This window comes from Dermochelys coriacea, chromosome 2 (genome assembly GCF_009764565.3).
Source record: "Dermochelys coriacea isolate rDerCor1 chromosome 2, rDerCor1.pri.v4, whole genome shotgun sequence".
NCBI lineage: Eukaryota > Metazoa > Chordata > Testudines > Dermochelyidae > Dermochelys > Dermochelys coriacea.
The window spans coordinates 153,990,477-154,010,227 of record NC_050069.1 but is presented as its reverse complement, the minus strand read 5'-3'; the positions used below and the strand labels follow the sequence as shown (position 1 = coordinate 154,010,227).

Genomic DNA, 19,751 nt, shown 5'->3' with positions numbered 1-19,751 from the left:
CTCTCCCATTCCCAGACCCAAGTCGCCCCGGGGAAAAGCATCTCTTCCTGACACATTTGATATGCCCCATGCAGGGTCCGGAGCAGCTGAGGAGGTGGTATGTACTACTCAGCTTCCTGGCTTCATCAGTAAGCTGAATAGCACATACCACTTCCTCAGCCATCCTGGAACCTGCATGAGGCATAATAAAGGAAAAACTTCCCCTCCAAATCCTACAACCAGGGGGTCTGGCAGCCATGGCAGCGCCTCCCCTGGCCTATTATACCCGCTCCCCATGTTCACTGGGCTTCAGGAAGTGTCTTAGCTGTAAAAAGCCTATCCAGGTGACAGACAGACATGGCCATTGTGTTTATTGCCTTGGAGAAAACCACATTCCCCAGAAGTGTGGTTTATGACAACAGTTGAAACCAGGGTCCAGAAAGGATAGAGAGCTGAGACTCCAACTTCTAATGGAAGCAGCTCTCCGATCACCTTCAGACCCATGCCAAGACTCAGGATGGCAGGAATCCTCACCTCTACATCTAAAGGAGATGAGCCTAAGAAGACAACCATGAGCCACTCACACAAGGCTTCTAAGAAGAGAGCCATAAGTCCCCACAACGAGCCCCAACCAACTGAAAAAGATCATCGGCTCGTTCAGTATCATCAGTACTGCTGGCACCGAGACTATCTAAACTCGATACCCAGAGCTCTCCTGGTACTGTCCCAACAGAGCATGTTGGGCTGCCTAAGGACTCAATGGGCACAACTAGGAAACATCAGTACCGATGGGACAAGAGAAAGATAGAGACTCCACCCTGCGGAAGGCTTCTTTGGTATGGACAATAGTGTTGCTACCATCTTTGGTACACCAGACACTGGTGGACCGTTCAGCCAGGATCTCCAACTCCATTGACACAGACATCCCAGCACTGTGAACAACTACCAGTCGCGATGCATACGGCACCACTGCCAGACTTCTGGTCCTTGAGAGACTTTTCTGTGTCTGACGCACCGGACTTGCCTCTACTCAGTACTGGGGCTCCAATACTAAGTCCATTTTGAGCTCCAGATTCCCCTTTGGTATTGTGCCATGCACCCCCATTCTTTAGTGGGGAGTCAGAGAGTGAACAGGAGGACGTAGTCTCCTGTTGCTCCTCTCATGCATCCTGTGGCACCCCTTACCAAAACGGACCTCAACCGAACGTCTCCCTGACCCTCAACCTCCCTGGTATGAGCAGCCATGGTACCAACCACTGGGACCCTTCCCACCATCCCAGTGGCCTTACTGGGATCCTTGGCAGGCATATAGGCATTGTGCTTCTCGGAGTTCTAGCATGGCTTATCAGGAGCCAACGAGATGCCCTTCTTCGGCTACTGCATCTAGAATGTCTGAGCCTCCTGAACAGATGAGGGATGAACAAGAGGCCAATACTGAGGAAGAGGTTACTCCTCTGTAACATTCCTCTCTGGTGTTATCTGGACCGGTGATCTGCTAGGTCATTCCAATCCTTGACTCTGGGAGCCAGCCTTACCCTGCTCTGCTGTGAGAGCTCCCACTCCTGGGCTGTTCATGCACAGCCTCTGACATGTAAGCTGCTCCTTGGATTGTGCAACCGAATGACACTAGCCAATATCTCCGGTCCCAGACACAAACCTAGGAACCTCCATCTTGCAGTGTCCAGTTATGCCCGCTGGAAACTACAAGCTTATATGAGTTCGTCAATTTAACAAAGAAATTGATATACACCAGGCTTGTTATCCCAAGGGGAGTCTCTGACACACTTTAAACCAAATGTGCTGTTTCAGGTAGAATAAACAAACAAATTTATTAACTACAAAGATAGATTTTAAGTGATTATAAGTCAAAGCATAACAAGTCGGATCTGGTCAAATGAAATAAAAACAAAACACATTCTAAGCTGATTTTAACACTTTCAGTGTCCTTACAAACATTAACCCTGATACAAACTAGAATTCATAGGAGTCGATCTCGACTCTACTCAAGAGCACTCCTCCCACAACACAGATTCATTAGATCTCTTGGGACTGGAAGCAACTTGAATCTTTCATGATCTTTGGTGTATAACAACCAACTATCAGTAAGTCCAACTTGCCTCTGGATGGCAAGATAGACTGGAGTGCCCAAGAGAACTGCCTCTGACTCCATGGTAAGATTGTTATAGTGCTCTAGGAGTTCACACTTATTACTGGGTTGGTGAAATCTAATTCTAGAACACACATCCATTTTGGGGTGTCTGCCCTGAGGTTGGTACTCATGGTCATGAACCAATCCTGACAGTGTGACAGGCACTGTATGTCAGAGACTGGGAGGCGGGCAGTCATGCCTAGCGGTTAGAACAGGAGTTAGTAGGCAGGGATTGGAGCAGAGAGTCAGAAATGGAATAAAGCCAGATGCCAGAGCCAAAGGTCAGAACTAATGTCAGAAGGCAGGAATCAGACCCAAGGATCAGAGCAGGTTACTTGGAGTGAGGGGTGAGAGACAGGGGCTGACATAGCCATGGGCAAATGCTTTGAGAAGCCACTAAAGTGCTGCTACTGCTTAAAAGTCAGTCTGCTGACTCCTCCCACCAATCAGGCTGTGTAGCCAATCAGGCAGCCCACTACAGGCCAGCTGCACTCATTAGGTGGCCTGGTTACAGGCTCTGCTTCTGGCCTTGATTCCTGACGTTCTATATCACAGACTCCTGAGGGGAAGACCCGGAGGCAATTAAATGCAGTTGGTGCTTTAAGGTAATAAACAGTTGGCACAGAGAGTACTGTAACCCTGGTCCCGGTCTAAGAGTGGGAGAATGGGAAATTCTACCCCAAGGCAGATGAAAACATGAGGCCTAAAACCTGAGGAGATGCACTCAGAGACCAAAAAGAGGACAGAGGGGCAGATAGCCCTTTTCTCCTCAACATGCTCAGAACAAGTGGCGTGCAGTGACATTTTTAATAAAATATGCAACAACTTTTTAGATGGCAGATAAAAAGGGTTTTTTTTCTAATGTATGCATAGCAATCAATAAACCAAATAGATTTGATATAGAAAATACTAGTAATCACTATAATGAAAGATCAGAATATACAAATATATGATTACCTGACCTTATTGCACAGTCCCTTGCACTAAATGAAATAATGAACAAATTTTGCACTAAACTTTCCATCCTGATGAAGAGTTTCCGTTGCTAGCTCTGTCCCATCATGTGATGTTTTAGTAGATGCATGGTATCAGAAGGCAAACTTCAAAAAGCTGTGTTAAAAATCTGTCATCCACTTAATCCAACCATCTGCCAGAAATGTACAAAGGCATGATGTCTCATTAATAATTAATAAATCTTTGAGTCATGTGAAGAGAGATATTTCCTTCTTTACTTACTTAATGGCAAGTCACAATTAAAACCTTGTGTATTCAATACTACATTTGCATGTCTTTTTAGTGACGTTCCACAAAATGGCATCCTTCATGTGGCCTGACCTTGCACATATGGTCTTGATAGGTTTATGGAGGGGGTGGTATAATGGGACTGCCTACGATGGCATGTGGCCCATTGGTGACTGCCAGTAGCAAAAATCCCCAACTGCTGGAGATGGGACACTAAATGGGGAAAGCTCTGAGTTACTACAGAGAATTCTTTCCCAGGTATCTGGCTGGTGGGTCTTGCCCACATGCTCAGGGTCTAACTGATTGCCATATTTGGGGTTGGGAAGGAATTTTCCCCCAGGTCAGATTACCCTGGGTTTTTTTTGTCTTCCTCAGCAGCATGGGTCACAGGGCACTTGCAGGTTTAAACTAGTATAAATGGTGAATTGTCTGTAATTTGAAGTCTTTAAACCATGGTTGAGGACTTCAGTAACTCAGCCAGAGGTTATGAGTTCATTTCAGGAGTGGGTGAGGTTCCGTTCCGCAATGTGTAGGAGGTCAGACTAGATGATCACAATGTTCCCTTCTGACCTTAAAGTCTATGAGCCTGAGTCTATGAGTCATGTTGTGTGGAGGGTCCCATTTTGTTCTACAAAAGGCATCCTCTGTACACCTTTGTGGAGCAGATGGAATCATTTGGCCTGTGACCAACCAGTTGGACCACATGTTAACTCTGGGGCATACAATACATGCATTGCATACATAGACACTTGCTGCTCTGCATTAAGATAATGATTATAATCAAATCCCATGCTTCAGGGCATCAGCTAGTCACCTCCCAGGATCAGGAAGGAATTTTGCTCCAATTCATAATTGGCTTGATGTATTCTATGTTTTTTAATCTATCTTCCTCTGGAGCATCAGAGATTGGCTACAGCTAGTGACAGGATATGAGCCAGGGTAGACAAATGCTGTGTGGTGGTACAGAGAATTCCCTTTCTAGACGCCTTGCTTGTGTGTCCTGCTCACATGCTCTGGTTCATACTGATCATCTGATTTGTGGGTGGAAAGGTAGGTTTGGTGATTTGAAGAAGGCATATTGACCCAAAAATACATGATGTAATTTAGTCCCAAATAATGCAAATAACTATTGACTGAACACTACCCATGAGTTTTGAGCAGTGAGAATCTGAAAACCCCATCCACAGCCAGGACTGCACAAGGACAGCTGAGTCACAGGCATGTAAAGAGTTCTGCAGACAATCAGAATCTCCCAATGGTACAATTTACCCTTGAATGTCTTTTAATAAGAGGGAGATGTATGAATATATTGGGAGAGAGATAGTGAAAAGTGTGTTCATGTAATTGGGTTTTTTTCTCCTTCTGGAATCTGTTCAAATGTGACATGTAGGGTGTGACACTGTATGGAATATGGAAATACTTTATAATATTAATATCAATATTATAAAATTGCAAGTAATCTGACCAGATATGCCAGGATATGTAGGGTATATCTGTATTTCAAAACTTGTGCTGTGTTTCTGGGTGATGCCCCCAGACAGATTGGCATCAGCATTGCCGAGCCTGTTCGACGGCTCATCAAGGATCATCAGCTGTACAATGAACTCATTGAAAAAGCCTGGGACTACACCTTATGAGTTAGCAAGGCATGGAGGGGCATGCTTATAGACAGAACTCTCAGGCTTTCCCATGCCATGTGCTGTGAGGCTTCTGTTTGGGACACAGGAAGTACAAGCCACATGACAAAAGGAATATAAAAGGCAGCTGCATCGTCTCCATTTTGTCTTCATTCCTGCTTCTTATCTCATGAAGCTCTGAACGACCCATCCAAGTTGTGGATGTGTTCCCGAGAGACTTTCAAGCCAGTAAACTCACCAGTACTGCTAAGAACCTGATACATGAACTTTGAAGTCTCTGTATGTATCTGATTGCTTTATCATTTAACAACTCTCTTCTTGTGCTTTCTTTTTTCCTCATAATAAACCTTTAGTTTTAGACATTAAAGGATTGGCTGGCAGCATGGTATTTTGGGTAAGATCCAAACTAGTATTGACCTGGCTGACCCTTTGGCCATTTTGTATATGTGAGCAGAGTTTTTAAATAACTTCTTACTGTACTGGTGCTACTGTACCTAGGTTCTGACTGGCAGCCAGAGAACTAGAATGCAATAAAGGGGGCTGTGTGATATATTTTTTTAAGCTTCTCGATAATCCCAAGAAGCTTAAAAATCAGTGTGTGGGATCAGAAGCACAGTTTTTGTGACTGATGGGTGAGTTTAACTTCAGTATTAGCCACCAGTTTTGGGAGAATTGGCTCTCCTTTTTAACAGCATGCCCTGACTGTGGCATTTTCAGTGAGGGCTTCCCTAGGCCACAGAGGGTATGTTTACACAGCAATTAAACACCCACAACTAGTCCATGGCAGCTGACTCAGGCTCACGGGGCTTGGGAGCGTCCCAGAGCACAGACTTCAGCCTGAGCCTGAATGTCTGCACTGCAATTTTATAGCCCCACAGCTTGTGAACCCGTTAGCTGGCATAGGCCAGTCGCAGGTGCTTAATTGCTGTGAAGACACACCCTTACACATAGTCCACATACAAAATTGCACCAATTAAATGGAAGATGTGATTTTTTTTTAAACTAATTTAGTTAAATTAGGGCAACTTTTCATGAGGACACTCTTCCAGTGATTTAAAGCTGGCTTTTTATTAGCTTAAATGTACAGAGGCAAGCTAAATCAATATAACTCTTGTAAAACCACTACAAGTGGGGCCATTTAGGCATTTGCATCAGTTTAACTAAACCAGTGCAAATTTGTGTGTAAACTCTTAGAGGAAATTATCTATGTACTTGGGTAGCTTGTGTGTATAAGTAAAATCCATTTATTCATGTCTGAATATTGGTGACATCATAACAGAATTTTTGGAAGCCTTGTCTATCTATCAGTAGTTTTAAGCACTCAGCAGCTGCCCTCCCAGTGATCTGCTGCACACTATCTAACCATCTCCTTACTGGTCACCTCCAGCTCTATAATGATGACCCACCACATCGTCAGTTGTTTGGCGGCGTGTGTGTGTTCTCTCTGTATGCTGTCCCAGCTCTGTGCAGATATTTGGCACAGCAGACCTCTGTTGAACTGCCCAATAACCACAGACCTGTTCGTAGTGAAGGCACTCAGTCACGTTTATTGTCAATGAAGCACAGTCTTAATGCCATGGCTCAATGGTTACAGGTACACCAACACATGGAACGGACTAGCTCAGTTAATGATGGAACTTTCCATTAGCCCCCAGACTGGCCAAAGACACTCCCTCTGAAGCTTCATTTTATACCCCCCCAAAAAAGTTACATATTGCCCCTCTGACATAGTTAGTTACCCCTGATGTGGGTTGTTACCACCCATTACCTTGTACACTTTGGTTTGATCATATCATCTCTATCACGCTATCATCCTGACCTCATCTTTAGGAGGGGTCATTGTGTTCTCGTTATCTTTGGGGAGTGTGTTTGTACCAAACTTGGTATCGGGTGTTCTCGTACTGCTCTTCTGGAACGTGTTTGCATGAGTGTCCTGTACCTAGCTTTTCTCAGGAATGTGTGTGTTTTTGCAATATCAGCCCTGCTCTTGCCAGGTTCTGTGAGCCTGCATGCAGGCAGAGTCTGACTTCTGTCTCTTGCTAACTTTGCTTTATATTAGCAAGGCTTGACCACTACTTTAGTTCAGGTCTCACACAAGGTCTCTGATACAAGGGGTTATGTCTCAGGCTCTCTTCCTACTACACACCAATTCTTCCATTATAACTTTGTTGAGGTTATTTCCATTTTTATGCCTGATGTGACCAAAGTACATAAGTTTGCTCCTGTTGACTTCTCTCCAATAAACATTTCTAAGATGAACAGAAAAAAAAAAAACAACCTATGAGATACGCAAGAGTCTCCACCAACACCACATCTCAAAGGTTTCAATTTTATTGTTGCCCATGATTCACATCCATAAGTTGCACTAGAAAAAGTATTCATTTTACCAGTTGAACCTTTGTACATTTCAAGATGCCACGGTTTTTCCAAACTTTTGTAAGGAGGCCATGGGTGAACAAACCAGTCCTCACCTTCTGATTCCTTTGGTTCAGCCTCCTTGGTCGCATATGTATGATCCTAGATAATTGAATGCATGTGATCTAGTCCATGGGTGGGAAGAGAGGGAGTCAAGGGTGGGGAAAAGATCAGAGTGAACATCTGAGTCTACTGAAGTGAAGGATGAGACAGCAGGGAGGGAGCAGGCTTCAGAAGACTCGAGATGGGGAAGGTCAGGTGGAAGGTCGGGGCTAGGCAGTGTCATAGACAATGCTGAATGAGATTAGGTGGTAGCCAGAGAGATTAGAGGAGAGTGTTTGTGAATATAAGGTCAAATGAATGGCTTTTTTGATGAGTGGGAGAGTTAATCCAAGGATTCAGAGTAGCAGCCGTGTTAGTCTGTATTCGCAAAAAGAAAAGGAGTACTTGTGGCACCTTAGAGACTAACAAATTTATTAGAGCATAAGCTTTCGTGAGCTACAGCTCACTTCATCGGATGCCTCCGATGAAGTGAGCTGTAGCTCACGAAAGCTTATGCTCTAATAAATTTGTTAGTCTCTAAGGTGCCACAAGTACTCCTTTTTCTTTTAATCCAAGGAGTAGTTGGCAAATGCATCAAATGGGGCACTGATATGGAAATTGAACTCACCAAGGATAGGAGTGGCAGACTGAGAAGAAAGGACAGAGACAGGGCTGGGGCAGATGTCATTTGCTGGTAAGAGTAAGTAAGAGCTAGTGAGAGGGGCAGGGGGGGAAGAATAGAAGGAGAAAGGGAGAAGGGATAGAGATCAGGCAGCCAGCAGAAGGTTACTTCAATAGTCATGATATTTAGAAGTGAAAAAAATAAATTCCACTGTGACTCACAAAAGTATTTGGAGAAAGGATAAAGCACATGAACAGGGAAACAATTAATGAAGGACAAAAATTAGAGCTATGAATTAACTGAATACACAGAAAATCATTGAGCAAAGAACTAATCATTAAATCTATACAGAGGAAAGACATTTAATTAAGCAGAAAACAAATGGGGCTTGAAATCATACATTATATGGAAAATGTAAGCAATCAACTGACAAATCAATATACAGCGAATTAATTGCTCAAAGAGATGATGAAGTATTAAGTACACCTAAGTGGCCAGATAAATGGCAGGCCAGTTCAGTCAGACACAGCTGGAGAGGGCTCCAGAGGCAATTGCTAATTTGTTTTCACTAGTGGAGGATAGTGTATTGTCAATAAGGGAGATGAAGAACTTGCAGATTTATGCTCTCCAGGTCCCTGTGCCTGCCCTGTAGTTTGCAGGGGCTGGAAAGGTGGTAGTAGCAGTTGGTCTGCCGTGGAAGTGATTAACCCCAATGGTGGGGTGAGGGAGGGTCAGGTACTATAATGCAGGGGTGGCAGGTTTGCAGAAATTTTGGTGGTACCCAGAACCCACCCACCCCCCACCTGCCTAAGGCTCTGGGAGGGAGTTTGGGTGAGGTGCAGGCTCTGGGCTGGGGGAGGAGATTGGGGAGCAGGGTGCAGGATCTGGGAGGGAGTTTGGGTGGGGGAGGGGGTCTGGGGTGCAGGCTCTGGGATGGAGTTTGGTTGCTGGGTGCAGGCTCTGGGCTGGGACAGCGGGTGGAGGTGCAGGAGGGAGTGAGGGGTGCAGGCTGTGGGGTGGAGTTTGGGGATGGGAGGGGGTGCAGAGGGAGGGGATACAGGGGTGAGGGTTGTGGGATGGGGGGTTTGGGGTGAGGGCTGTGGGGTGAGGCTGGGGATGAGGGGTTAATGATGCAGGAGGGGGCTCAGGGCTGGGGCAGAGGGTTAGGGTGTGGGGGGATGAGGGCTCTGTCTGGGGCTGAGGGGGTCTAAGGCAGAGGGTAGGGGTGCAGGGGAGGTGAGGGCTCTGTCTGGGGCTGGGTATTTGGGGTGTTGGAGAGGCTCAGGGCTGGGGCAGAGGGTTGGGGTGCAGGGTGAGGGTTATGGCTGGGGGTGTGGGCTCTGGGGTGGGACAGGGTTGGGGCTGAGTTTGGGGTGTAGGCAGGCTTCCCCAGTGCTGGGGCCAAAGAGGAGGACTCCCCTCAGCCTTGTCCCCACTGGCAACAGTGAGCTCTGGGGGAGGGGCCTCCCTCACCCCCCCCCGGCAGCACACTCACCCCGCACCATTGTCACTGCACATGCTCCCAGGGCCCCTCTCAGGCCCAGGAAGCCCCCTTGCCTCCCCTGTGGTGGGTGCAGAGGTGGCGCTGCCATCACATGTGCACCTCTTCCCCTGCTGCTGCCCCACACTGTAGCCTCACTGGGGGGTGGGAGATGGGGCTGCCCCTTGCCCAGTGTGGGGCAGGAGCAGTGACTGTGGGCGGGGGGGCACCCTGTGCTGGTGGAGGGTCCCGCCGGGAAAAGGAAGGGTCCGAGGCAGAAGCACAGAGTCAGAGCAGGGCAGGCTGAATGGGGGCAATAGGACCCTGCGGCAGCAGTTCATGCCAGGAGCCAGCAGAGCGGAGTCAGCGTGGAGCTGCAGGGGAGAGGCAGGGACCCGGGGGAGGCAGAGGGGGGCAGCGAGTGGGGCTGGGAGACATTCGGGGGGGGCAGCAGGCGGGATCGGGCAAGAGACCCAGCCCCAAACATTGGTGGAGCCGGGCCCCCGGGCCCTGAATATTGCTGGAGCACGGGCACCATGGGCCCATACAACTCGCTGCCCTTGCTATAATGTTCCCAAAATAAAGATTGTGTAGCTCTGTTGAGAACTGTGCATTTCCTCATTTTTCTGACATTGCTAAGAATACAACTGTCAAGGTTCCTTCCCCCACTCTGAACTCTAGGGTACAGATGTGGGGACCTGCATGAAAACCCCCCTAAGCTTATTTTTACCAGCTTAGGTTAAAACTTCCCCAAGGTACAAATTATTTTACATTTTGTCCCTGGACCTTATTGCTGCCACCACCAAGCGTCTAACAAATATAACAGGGAAAGAGACCACTTGGAAACGTCTTTACCCCCAAAATCCCCCCAAACCCTACACCCCTTTTCCTCGGGAAGGCTTGATAAAAATCCTCACCAATTTGCATAGGTGAACACAGACCCAAACCCTTGGATCTTAAGAACAATGAAAATCAGCAATCAGGTTCTTAAAAGAAGAATTTTAATTAAAGAAAAAGTAAAAGAATCACCTCTGTAAAATCAGGATGGTAAATACCTTACAGGGTAATCAGATTCAAAACATAGAGAATCCCTCTAGGCAAAACCTTAAGTTACAAAAAGACACAAAAACAGGAATATACATTCCATTCAGCACAGCTTATTTTATCAGCCATTTAAACAAAACAGAATTTAACGCATATCTAACTAGATTGCTTACTAACTCTTTACAGGAGTTCTGACCTGCATTCCTGCTCTGGTCCCGCCAAAGACAACACAGACAGAGAGAACCCTTTGTTCCCCCACCCCCAGCTTTGAAAATATCTTGTCTCCTCATTGGTCATTTTGGTCAGGAGCCAGCGAGGTTGTCTTAGCTTCTTAACCCTTTACAGGTGAAAGGGTTTTTCCTCTGGCCAGGAGGGATTTAAAGGTGTTTACCCTTCCCTTTATATTTATGACAACAACTCTCACATTCTGGAAGGGCACAGGGCAGTAGCGAATGCTTGCAACCTTAACAAAAGTTTGTATGTTAATTTTAAGCATGTTTTATAATGCAATCTTAACTATAGAGCTGTGACCAGTGGCTCTCTAATATTACAGAAAGGATTCTATTCCTGTCTCCTCTCTCTACACCAAACCACCCAAAAAGGCAAATGTTGAAGATTTTGGTTGAACAAATTTTTGAAAATGACATTTCACTTTAAAAACTCACAGGGAATTTTTGAAAACCCAGATTTGTTGAGTTAATGTTTTGTTCCTGTTTTGGTTTTGACAAAACAAAACGAACTCAAACCCCAAGGGATACAAAGCTTATATGAAACAAGATGACAAATTTAGCACCCCATATCATGTAGCTCATGAAACTGGCCTACAAGTTTTAAAAAAAAGGATGGGGAAAGCAAAAGTTTTAGGGTTCTATTTTCCATGCTTTGCAGTTTGGCTAGAGTACATTTCCCACTCGACTACCTTTTTATATATTCAGAATAATGGAAAAGATACCTTTCTAGCATAATTCAGGTTACATTATGTTAATCATTAAACATTAATGTATAGCAAGTGCAAAAGTCAAGCATAGCGTAAAAGCTAAACATTTCCTTCCAGAGCATTCACATTTTTGTCTGTGTGAAAGCATATATTTATCACATTTTCTTTCCAATGTAGATGCCGATTTCTAGAGGTATCTGCCTTTTTTGCTTGGGTTTTTCGAACATTCTCATGTACACAATACCCTACAGGTATTGCTAGCACATTAGAGTGACTTTGCCCTTATTTTCTAGACATCTCGCTCTTGGCATATTTTTTTTTTTTAAAAACTGCAGTGGTTATTTTTGTGATTGAAAGAAAAATGACACAAAAATAACATGCCTCAATGCACATTTAGCATGGGAGATTTATAAGTCATGTGCCTGAAAATACAAACTCGGGTTATTTTGTTTGATGTTCTGTGTCCGATTTAGTTTTAAATGGTCCACCACTTCCATTGGACACTGTTGATATCTCTCATAGATCTCATTTTGAGGACATTGTTTTGATACTCCAACTAATTTTTTGTTCTATATCATCCCACAAATCTCTTAACTAAATACTTATATCTGTCATCTCTGGATTAAGATAAACAACTTAATCCTTGCTTTCAGAATAGCAGCCGTGTTAGTCTGTATTCGCAAAAAGAAAAGGAGTACTTGTGGAACCTTAGAGACTAACAAATTTATTTGAGCATAAGCTTTCGTGAGCTACAGCTCACTTCATCGGATGAAGTGAGCTGTAGCTCACGAAAGCTTATGCTCAAATAAATGTTAGTCTCTAAGGTGCCACAAGTACTCCTTTTCTTTTAACTTAATCCTTACACCTTTCACAGCCTTGTATTCACTTCTCAGATATCACTTAGCCAAACTATACAGATATAATTCTATTAAGGTTTCCTAATAAGTGTATGTGATAAAGTGCATAAACCCCATACTGCAGGAGCCATGAAGGGGTTAATGGCCAGAACAGTGACTTCCCCAGCTGTGACCAAGTGGCTGACTAGTAACAGCTGGATAAAAGGCTGTATTCTCAGACAGCGGGGAGGCTGCTAAGGCCAGTGATGATCTCAAGGAGATTCCATGAGTCCTGGCAAGAAGCTGCCCATGGAACAGACCCACAGGTCTTACTCTCCAAGGTAGGAAGGAGAAAGCTGGACATCTGGAGGCCCACATTTAGTCAGGTCTTGGAGTCGTCCTCAGAGACCCAGAAAGCTTGGAGACTGTGCTCTTAAAGGGCCATGGCATCACAATAGTCCCTTAGATATGGGGTGAAGGATTAAAAACTTTCACATTCCAGCTCTTTAATTATTTTTTCTTGTTCTTCTCTAAATGTTATCCATTTTGTTAACATTTTTCTGGTATTGAGAGGCCCAGAATGAAACGCAGTACTCAAAGGGATCTGAGGATCTGGCCCCTACTTTGATACTACCTGATCAGTTTTTGTTGAATAAGATGATACAATGGTGGGAAGAAACTTAAAACACAAACTATTTTAATTTAATCCTTAAATAAATCCTGAAATGCATCAACAACCAATGAAGCCGAATGAGTAAAGGGGACACTTGAGAATAGGATGGCAGTGAAGTATTCATTTAGTTGCATAACTTTGAATGGAATGAAGACTGTAGGAAGAAGAAGAAGAAAGGATTCCAGTCAAATGAGAATCACAGTAAGCATAATATATAGCTAGAGCTTTGACCGAGATTCTATAGCAAAGGGGAAGGTCAAGGAGTTGCATATTTCAGATGTACATTCAAGAAATTAGATCAACAATATAAACTAAAAGAAAGATAAATGGATTCCCAATTCCTTATCTATCTTGGGTTTTCGACAGAATCTGAGTGCCTTCAATTTAAAACAGATTAGCAATAGCTCACATGCTCACGGTCTAATTGGTTGCCATATGTGGGATTGGGAAGGAATTTTCCCCCAGGTCAGATTGGCAGAGACCATTAGAGGTTTTTCGCCTTCCTCTGAAGCACTGAGTTTGGGTCACTTGCCAGTGTTACAAGGGTACATCTTAATCAATTCCATGCTATTCCAGGTACTAGTGCACCTTGGTCCCTCCTACTCTCTGCCTGCAGCACCTAATAGTCTAGTCTCCTTTGGTCCAATTTTGGACTGTTGGATTTGGTGTGTGAGTGGTGCTGGGGGCCTGTGGTGTGTAGGAGGTCAGACTAAATGATCAGATTAGTGGTCCCTTATGGTCTTCAACTCTGAGGTCTCCAAGAGACTATGTGAAGTCCTTAGGTCTTCATTTTTTGAGGCAAAGAAACTCTGCTAGTGGTTGGGTTATTTTTGTTTGTTCTGTTATGGGTCTTTTTTATGGTATTACTATGGGGCTGAGTTAAGATTGGGTGCCTTAACTGTGCATTTCCTTAAGCTTCATAGAATTTAAGGTCAGAAAGGACCATTAGATCAAATAATCTGACCTCCTGGATATCACAAGCCATTGAAATTCATGCAAATACCCTACATTGAGCCTACAATGACTTCAGTTATACTAAAACATTATATTCCTCTGGACGCTAAACTGTTGCAGAAAATAGAGACCAAGGCACCACTAATGCCAGAGGTTCCTGAAAAGTAAAATTAGAATAATATTAAAGGCTGAAAAATACAAGGAAATAAATACGAAAAGTAATGTACAGAACACCCCCCCAGAGCAAATGATTTGGTAGCACTCACTATCTTGTGCCTGCTCACTGACCTCACTAGGCAGAAGATCTGTTAAATCTTTTGGTGGGTGTTCCTAGGCCATTAAGGTTTGTGCACATATTTCTTTTAGTAAGTATGTGCTGATATATTTTAAAATATTTTTGAAACATAAAGATATAGTTGCAATCTGTTATTGCTTTCAGAGTTGATTCAGTCACGCTATCTGCATAGTGTCTCAAGAATCCTAAATCTTGACTCACACAATAAAGTGAAATTTCAGAGGTCTCTGGAGGCTCATTCACTCTTCCATAAAACAATACAGATCACTACATCCAGACCAAGTTGTTCAGGGATTATCATACAGTAATAAATATCCTTAGCCTTCACCTGATGTTTCTAATTATTTTTGTTCTTCAGCATGCATTTGACTTTTCTTCCTGTTAATGCCACTTCACAAACCACCACCACAAAGATCCCAGTGTTTCAGGACAGAGTCGATCACTTCCACACAACCTTCTCAATTGTTATGTTTGGAAGAAAAGTAGTTAATCCTCTAAAAAGGACAAATTATTGAATAGTACTAAGACCATGCATACAAATATTCACAATTTTAAGACCAGAAAGAATTTTTATAACTCAAATATAAACACTTGAATTGTGGGTTTTAATAGGAATTGAGATAGATTCTTAACAATAGTTTTCAGGAAATAAGGTTGTTCATAATAAAAGAAATACATTTTATGAAAGTGGTGTGTACAGTTATTGCATATGTGTTTGCACTATAAATCCCAGGCACCTAAGATGTTTGTGCCCTTGGCATAAGGAACTGGGATTTTCCATAGTCATGCATTTTGTGTTTGCTCTTAACTGAGATCTGAGAAAGCTTCAGATCAGATGGCTGGATGCTTGCTACTTTTGAATATCTTGTTTACTAAGTTAGTGTATGTGTAAAAATGACAGAAGGTACTGATAGCAAAACTATGATGCAGAAAAGAATGCTTCAAGCAAAGATATAATGCCAGTAAACGTGGGCCTGATCCAAATGAGTCTTTCCACTGACTTCTGAGTTTTGGATCAGGACGTATTTGAGCCCTATCTCTTTTAGAGATGTTCATACTGTGTCATGTTTATCAGTAGACTTTACATTTCACAGTGTAATTCATGTAATAACTCTTGACATCTGTACATATAGTTAAAATAATATATAAGCACAAAGGATCTGCTACTGCTCTTCATACACAGCAATATTATTTGAAAATAACCACAGATGGGTGTGAATGTCAGGCAAACAATACATAATGCCTTTTCTGTTTTAATAAGATACTAGTGTATTGCAATATTATCCACAAACCACACAATAACCTCTGCTAATATGGGGTTTGTAAACAGAGTATCATGTTAACTGTTTAAGATTGCACTTCTGAGTGGCTTTTTTTTTTTTTTTTTCCCAATGGGGAAAAAAAACCTCTTTCCACATTTTATGTGCTCTGGAATGCATGACTGCTACCACATCTGTTTCTGCATTATGTTTTTGAAGCAGAAGCTCTAATCAGTTTGATTACATGACAAGCTGTTTCATCCCCTTCTACTTTTTCAAGCAGTTTTCTAGGTCATGATTGCATGAGACTTCCCTGTTTAACAAAAGGATTTGAGGAGATTTTCTAGTGTCTTTCAGCAAGAAAATTACATTCATTGTTTGGACATTTAAATTTTGACACAGCAATTTCTGTTTGGTAAAATTATTCAGAAATACATTCTCTATTATTTTCTTCAGAAAAATGTGAAGCACATCTATGCATTTGGCAGTGAAAGCGATTTGTAAACTATTTAAAATTTAGTCCCTTCAATAAATATTGAACGGAGATGCAATTAATATTTATTAAATTAAATCCAGCACCTTTCACAAGCACTATTCAACTTTCAATTTAAAATGTTTAATCTAAATTTTTTAGATGTAGTGTGAAAACTTGTTTGTCTGCTTTCTTATCTTACAAAATGATTTAATTGTGTTTGTGGAATATACTGTCGAGTCAAATTATTGAGGCAAGTTACATTTTTTTTTTTTAAAATGTAGGGCAAGTAAATCTGGCTGGTAAAAGAAAACAGTGTTTTCCCCTCAAAGATCATGTAGATACAGTCTAAAAGCATTCTCACAGGGAATAATTCCTCATCCTGGATCATCCCCTTCTGTGGTAAATTCTACAGCGGTGGGTTCAGAGGGTAGAAGTTTCTGCAAGAGAGTATTGTTGTGCTAGAGATGTGGAATTTCCCCAGTCATGGAAATGACCACAGGGCCATATCCCAAACCTGGAAGAAAGGGAAAAGATGTTCTTGTGGTTAACATGATTGTGATCCAAGAGAACCGAGTTCTATTCTTGGCTGCGTTACCCAGCTTTAGATAAGGAGTCTGTAAGTCACTCTCACCAAAATGTTCATAATCATGATTCCGTATTTTCTGAGTACCATACTTGGGACTCCTAGAGCGAAATTGTGACTCCACTAAAATCAACAGGAGTTTAGTCTTGTTTTGTGGATCCTATTGAAACCAACATGTTTCCTACTTCTAGAATCTAACTTTCAGAAGCATTGAGCACTTACAACTGTATTTGATGTCAACAGGAGCTGTGGGGGCTGAGCAACGCTGAAAAATGGCATCCTACATTTTTCAAGTTGGGTACCTAGGTAGTGAGGCACTCAAAATGAATGGACATAGGTGAATTTTGGCCTTAATTGCTCTGTTCTTCAGTTCCCTATCTATAAAATGGGCATAGTAATACCACTCACCCTTCACATGGGTCTTGTGAAGACATTCATTTATTTTTGTGAGGCACTTAAGCACTATGGTGATGGGTACCCTAGAAAAGAAAATGAATGATTCTGGGCTGGGTTTGGTTTGTGTACAGCACATTAGGCACAGAAGCCACACGTTGAATGATGATAAATAAAAATGCTGAATAGCTCTCTCATTCACCAAGTACCTTTTAACCTGTGCACTGAATGAGGCAGAGGTCCCAAGGATAAAAATGTGGCAATTTAATTAAAGATTGTATCACAATGCCTATGCACAAAAGGGCAGGATTAAGACTGCAGCAGCAACAGATAGCTCAGTGGTTTGAGCGTTGGCCTGGGTTACGAGTTCAATCCTTGAGGGGGCTATTTAGGGATCGGGGCAAAAACTGGGGATTGGCCCCGCTTCGAGCAGGGGGTTGGACTAGATGACCTCCTGAGGTCCCTTATATTCTATGATGAATGCTGATGTTTTCTGACTTCTGAGGACTTGACAATGCAGCCTTAACAGCTTTTAACATGTGTGTGCGTGTAGTTAAAAGTACACCTTCACAAGGTGTACAAAACAAACCTACCCCACTGGGTGAGCACCGTCTTTGGGAACACGAAGCAGCTCTGTCACTCCATTTTTATTCATAAATATTTTTCTATTCCACCGACCCGTCCACCATGAGAAATCTCTCCTTTAACGTTCCTGGGACTCGGGTGCCCGGGGAATCTTAAGACAGCTGTAAGAAAGGTCGGGCTCTTCCTCCACTGCGACGTGTCCCTAACAAAACAGGGTGAGGGGCTGAGGCTGGGTATTTACAACGACCCTAACGGACCCCCCCCGCCCCGCCCCGCCCCGCAGGCGGCGGGCGGACTCCGAGCAGCGTCTCCTCCCGCCACCCGGTGACGTCCCGTAACCGCTACACCCGCCAGCCGCCGCGCCCGGAAGCCGCGGGAGGGAAACAGCTGAGCGAGTAGCAGCGGCGGTTGGCGGAGGCGCAGGAGCGGACCCAGCGATCCTCTTTCGTTACCGCCCCGGAGCGGCCACCAAGGCGGGGCACAAGCGCCGCGCAGACGGGCGAGCGCCACGCTGAGCACGTGCTCGGCGTCAGCGGAATGGGTTTCGGCGGCCGGAGAACCCAGGTGCCCGTCCGGGCTACGCGGCTGCCAGCGGGAGGCTGAGGGAGCTCAGAGCCTGGCTCCCCCGTTCACAGCCCCGCCCTCTCGCGGGGGCCCCGCCGGCGCTGCCTCGCGGGACGGAAGCTGCGTGAGGTCAAAGGCCGGGGCGCGCGAGGGAAATGGCGGCGCCGCTGAGAGTCGCTCACGTTGCCTGTTGCGCGAATGGGGCTGGCGGCGGGGCCGTGTCGTGGGGGCGGGGCGGGATCCTGGCCTTCGGCACCTGCCGCTCTGTGGCGCTCTACGACCCCGAGGTGAGGGGGGCGGGCAGAGGTGAAGATAGACCGGTCCGGCGGTTTAAAGGGCCTGGGCTTCCCGGTAGGGGCCGGAGCCCCGGGGTAGCGGCGGTGGCCGGGAGCCCCCGGGGCTCCGTGCGTGATTTAAAGGGCCCAGACTCCGCTACGATAGCGGCGGCCAGAGCTCCGGGCACTTTAAATCGCTGCTCGAGGCCCGGCGCTCCCGGCTGCCTTCCGCGGCTGTAGTTCCCGCCGTGATTTAAAGGGCCCGGGGCTCCCACCTCTTCTGGCTGAGGCCCCCGCTCCCCGGTCTCAGGCACTCCTGCGGGCGGGAGCGGAACCTCCTTTATCCCCCAGTTAGCGCCGCTGCTGGGCCCGCGGCCCTCACCAGTTCCACTGCGCCTGCCTCAGCTGGCGCCCGGCGGCTCAACCTCTGCTGGTCCGCCTGCGCCGTGCTGGGCCTGCCCCGCAGCGACTTGGTTCTCCGCTCCCGGCAGCCCTTCTGCGGCGTGCCCGGGCCGCGAGCCTCCTCGGCTGCGTGCGGGGCGGGGAACCGAGTCCACGGGCTCGCGCCGGGCGGGCGGGCAGCACTTGCCCTGCCTGGACACCCGTGTTATAGCCAGGCCAGTTCTCCGTGCCTGCAGATGGGCCTGGCCCCCAGGGGCGGGGCCTTCTGGGGCTGCCCGCAGCGGGCATAGGGTGAAAACTGCTCTCTGTCTTAAATTTTGCTACCAGTCGCAGTTACTGATATTAAACTGCTATCTGACCTGTGCTGCTACTGTAACAGCAGTAGTAAATTGTAATCAGTATCACTGACTGGTATGTAAAGTTGTTCTTATTTGCTGACTTGTCCTAATTTGCTAAAACTTGACAGTGATGTGGGATGGAAGCATAATGTCTTCAGCTTCCAAAGAACCCTGCCTGGGGCATGTGTGTCTCAATTACCTCTTAATTGACTGAGGGCATTTAAACATCATTTATTTTGCAGCTGCATTTACTGTGCAAACGGAATATAGCAAATGCAATACTAGAAACACAGATGTCCTTGCTGGTTTTAGCAAGTACTTGGACGTATTTTCAGTAAGTATTTGTTATTAACATATAAATTAAATAGCGCAGTGACACATCTGCACAATAACAAATGATTAAGTGCCAAGAGTAATTCAGGGAGTCCCAGCAGCAAATAAGACAAGTTTGTGAACTGCTAAGATACTTTTAAAAAAGAAAAGGAGTACTTGTGGCACCTTGGAGACTAACAAATTTATTTCAGCATAAGCTTTCGTGAGTGAGCTGTAGCTCACGAAATCTTATGCTCAAA

General features: G+C 45.0%; 1 protein-coding gene and 1 long non-coding RNA gene across 5 annotated transcripts in view; one reads left to right on the top strand and one right to left on the bottom strand.

Moving 5' to 3' along the window:
- Positions 1–14,891: 14,891 nt before the first annotated feature.
- Positions 14,892–19,087, bottom strand: LOC119850485. 4 transcript variants are annotated; one of them, XR_005290888.2, is made up of 3 exons: positions 18,715–19,087; positions 17,609–17,802; positions 14,892–16,553 (listed from the first exon to the last, which is right to left on the bottom strand). It is a non-coding gene; the product is annotated as an uncharacterized LOC119850485 (long non-coding RNA). The 4 variants fall into 4 exon arrangements; XR_005290887.2 differs by having other exon boundaries at positions 18,822–19,087; XR_005290889.2 differs by lacking the exon at positions 18,715–19,087 and adding an exon at positions 18,347–18,476.
- The window catches only part of ELP2 (elongator acetyltransferase complex subunit 2), a 105,839-nt gene continuing 104,389 nt past the window's right edge, over positions 18,302–19,751 (top strand). The window contains 1 exon segment of the mRNA XM_038388538.2: positions 18,302–18,451. Coding sequence (XP_038244466.1) covers positions 18,320–18,451 — 132 coding nt within the window. The 5' untranslated portion in view covers positions 18,302–18,319.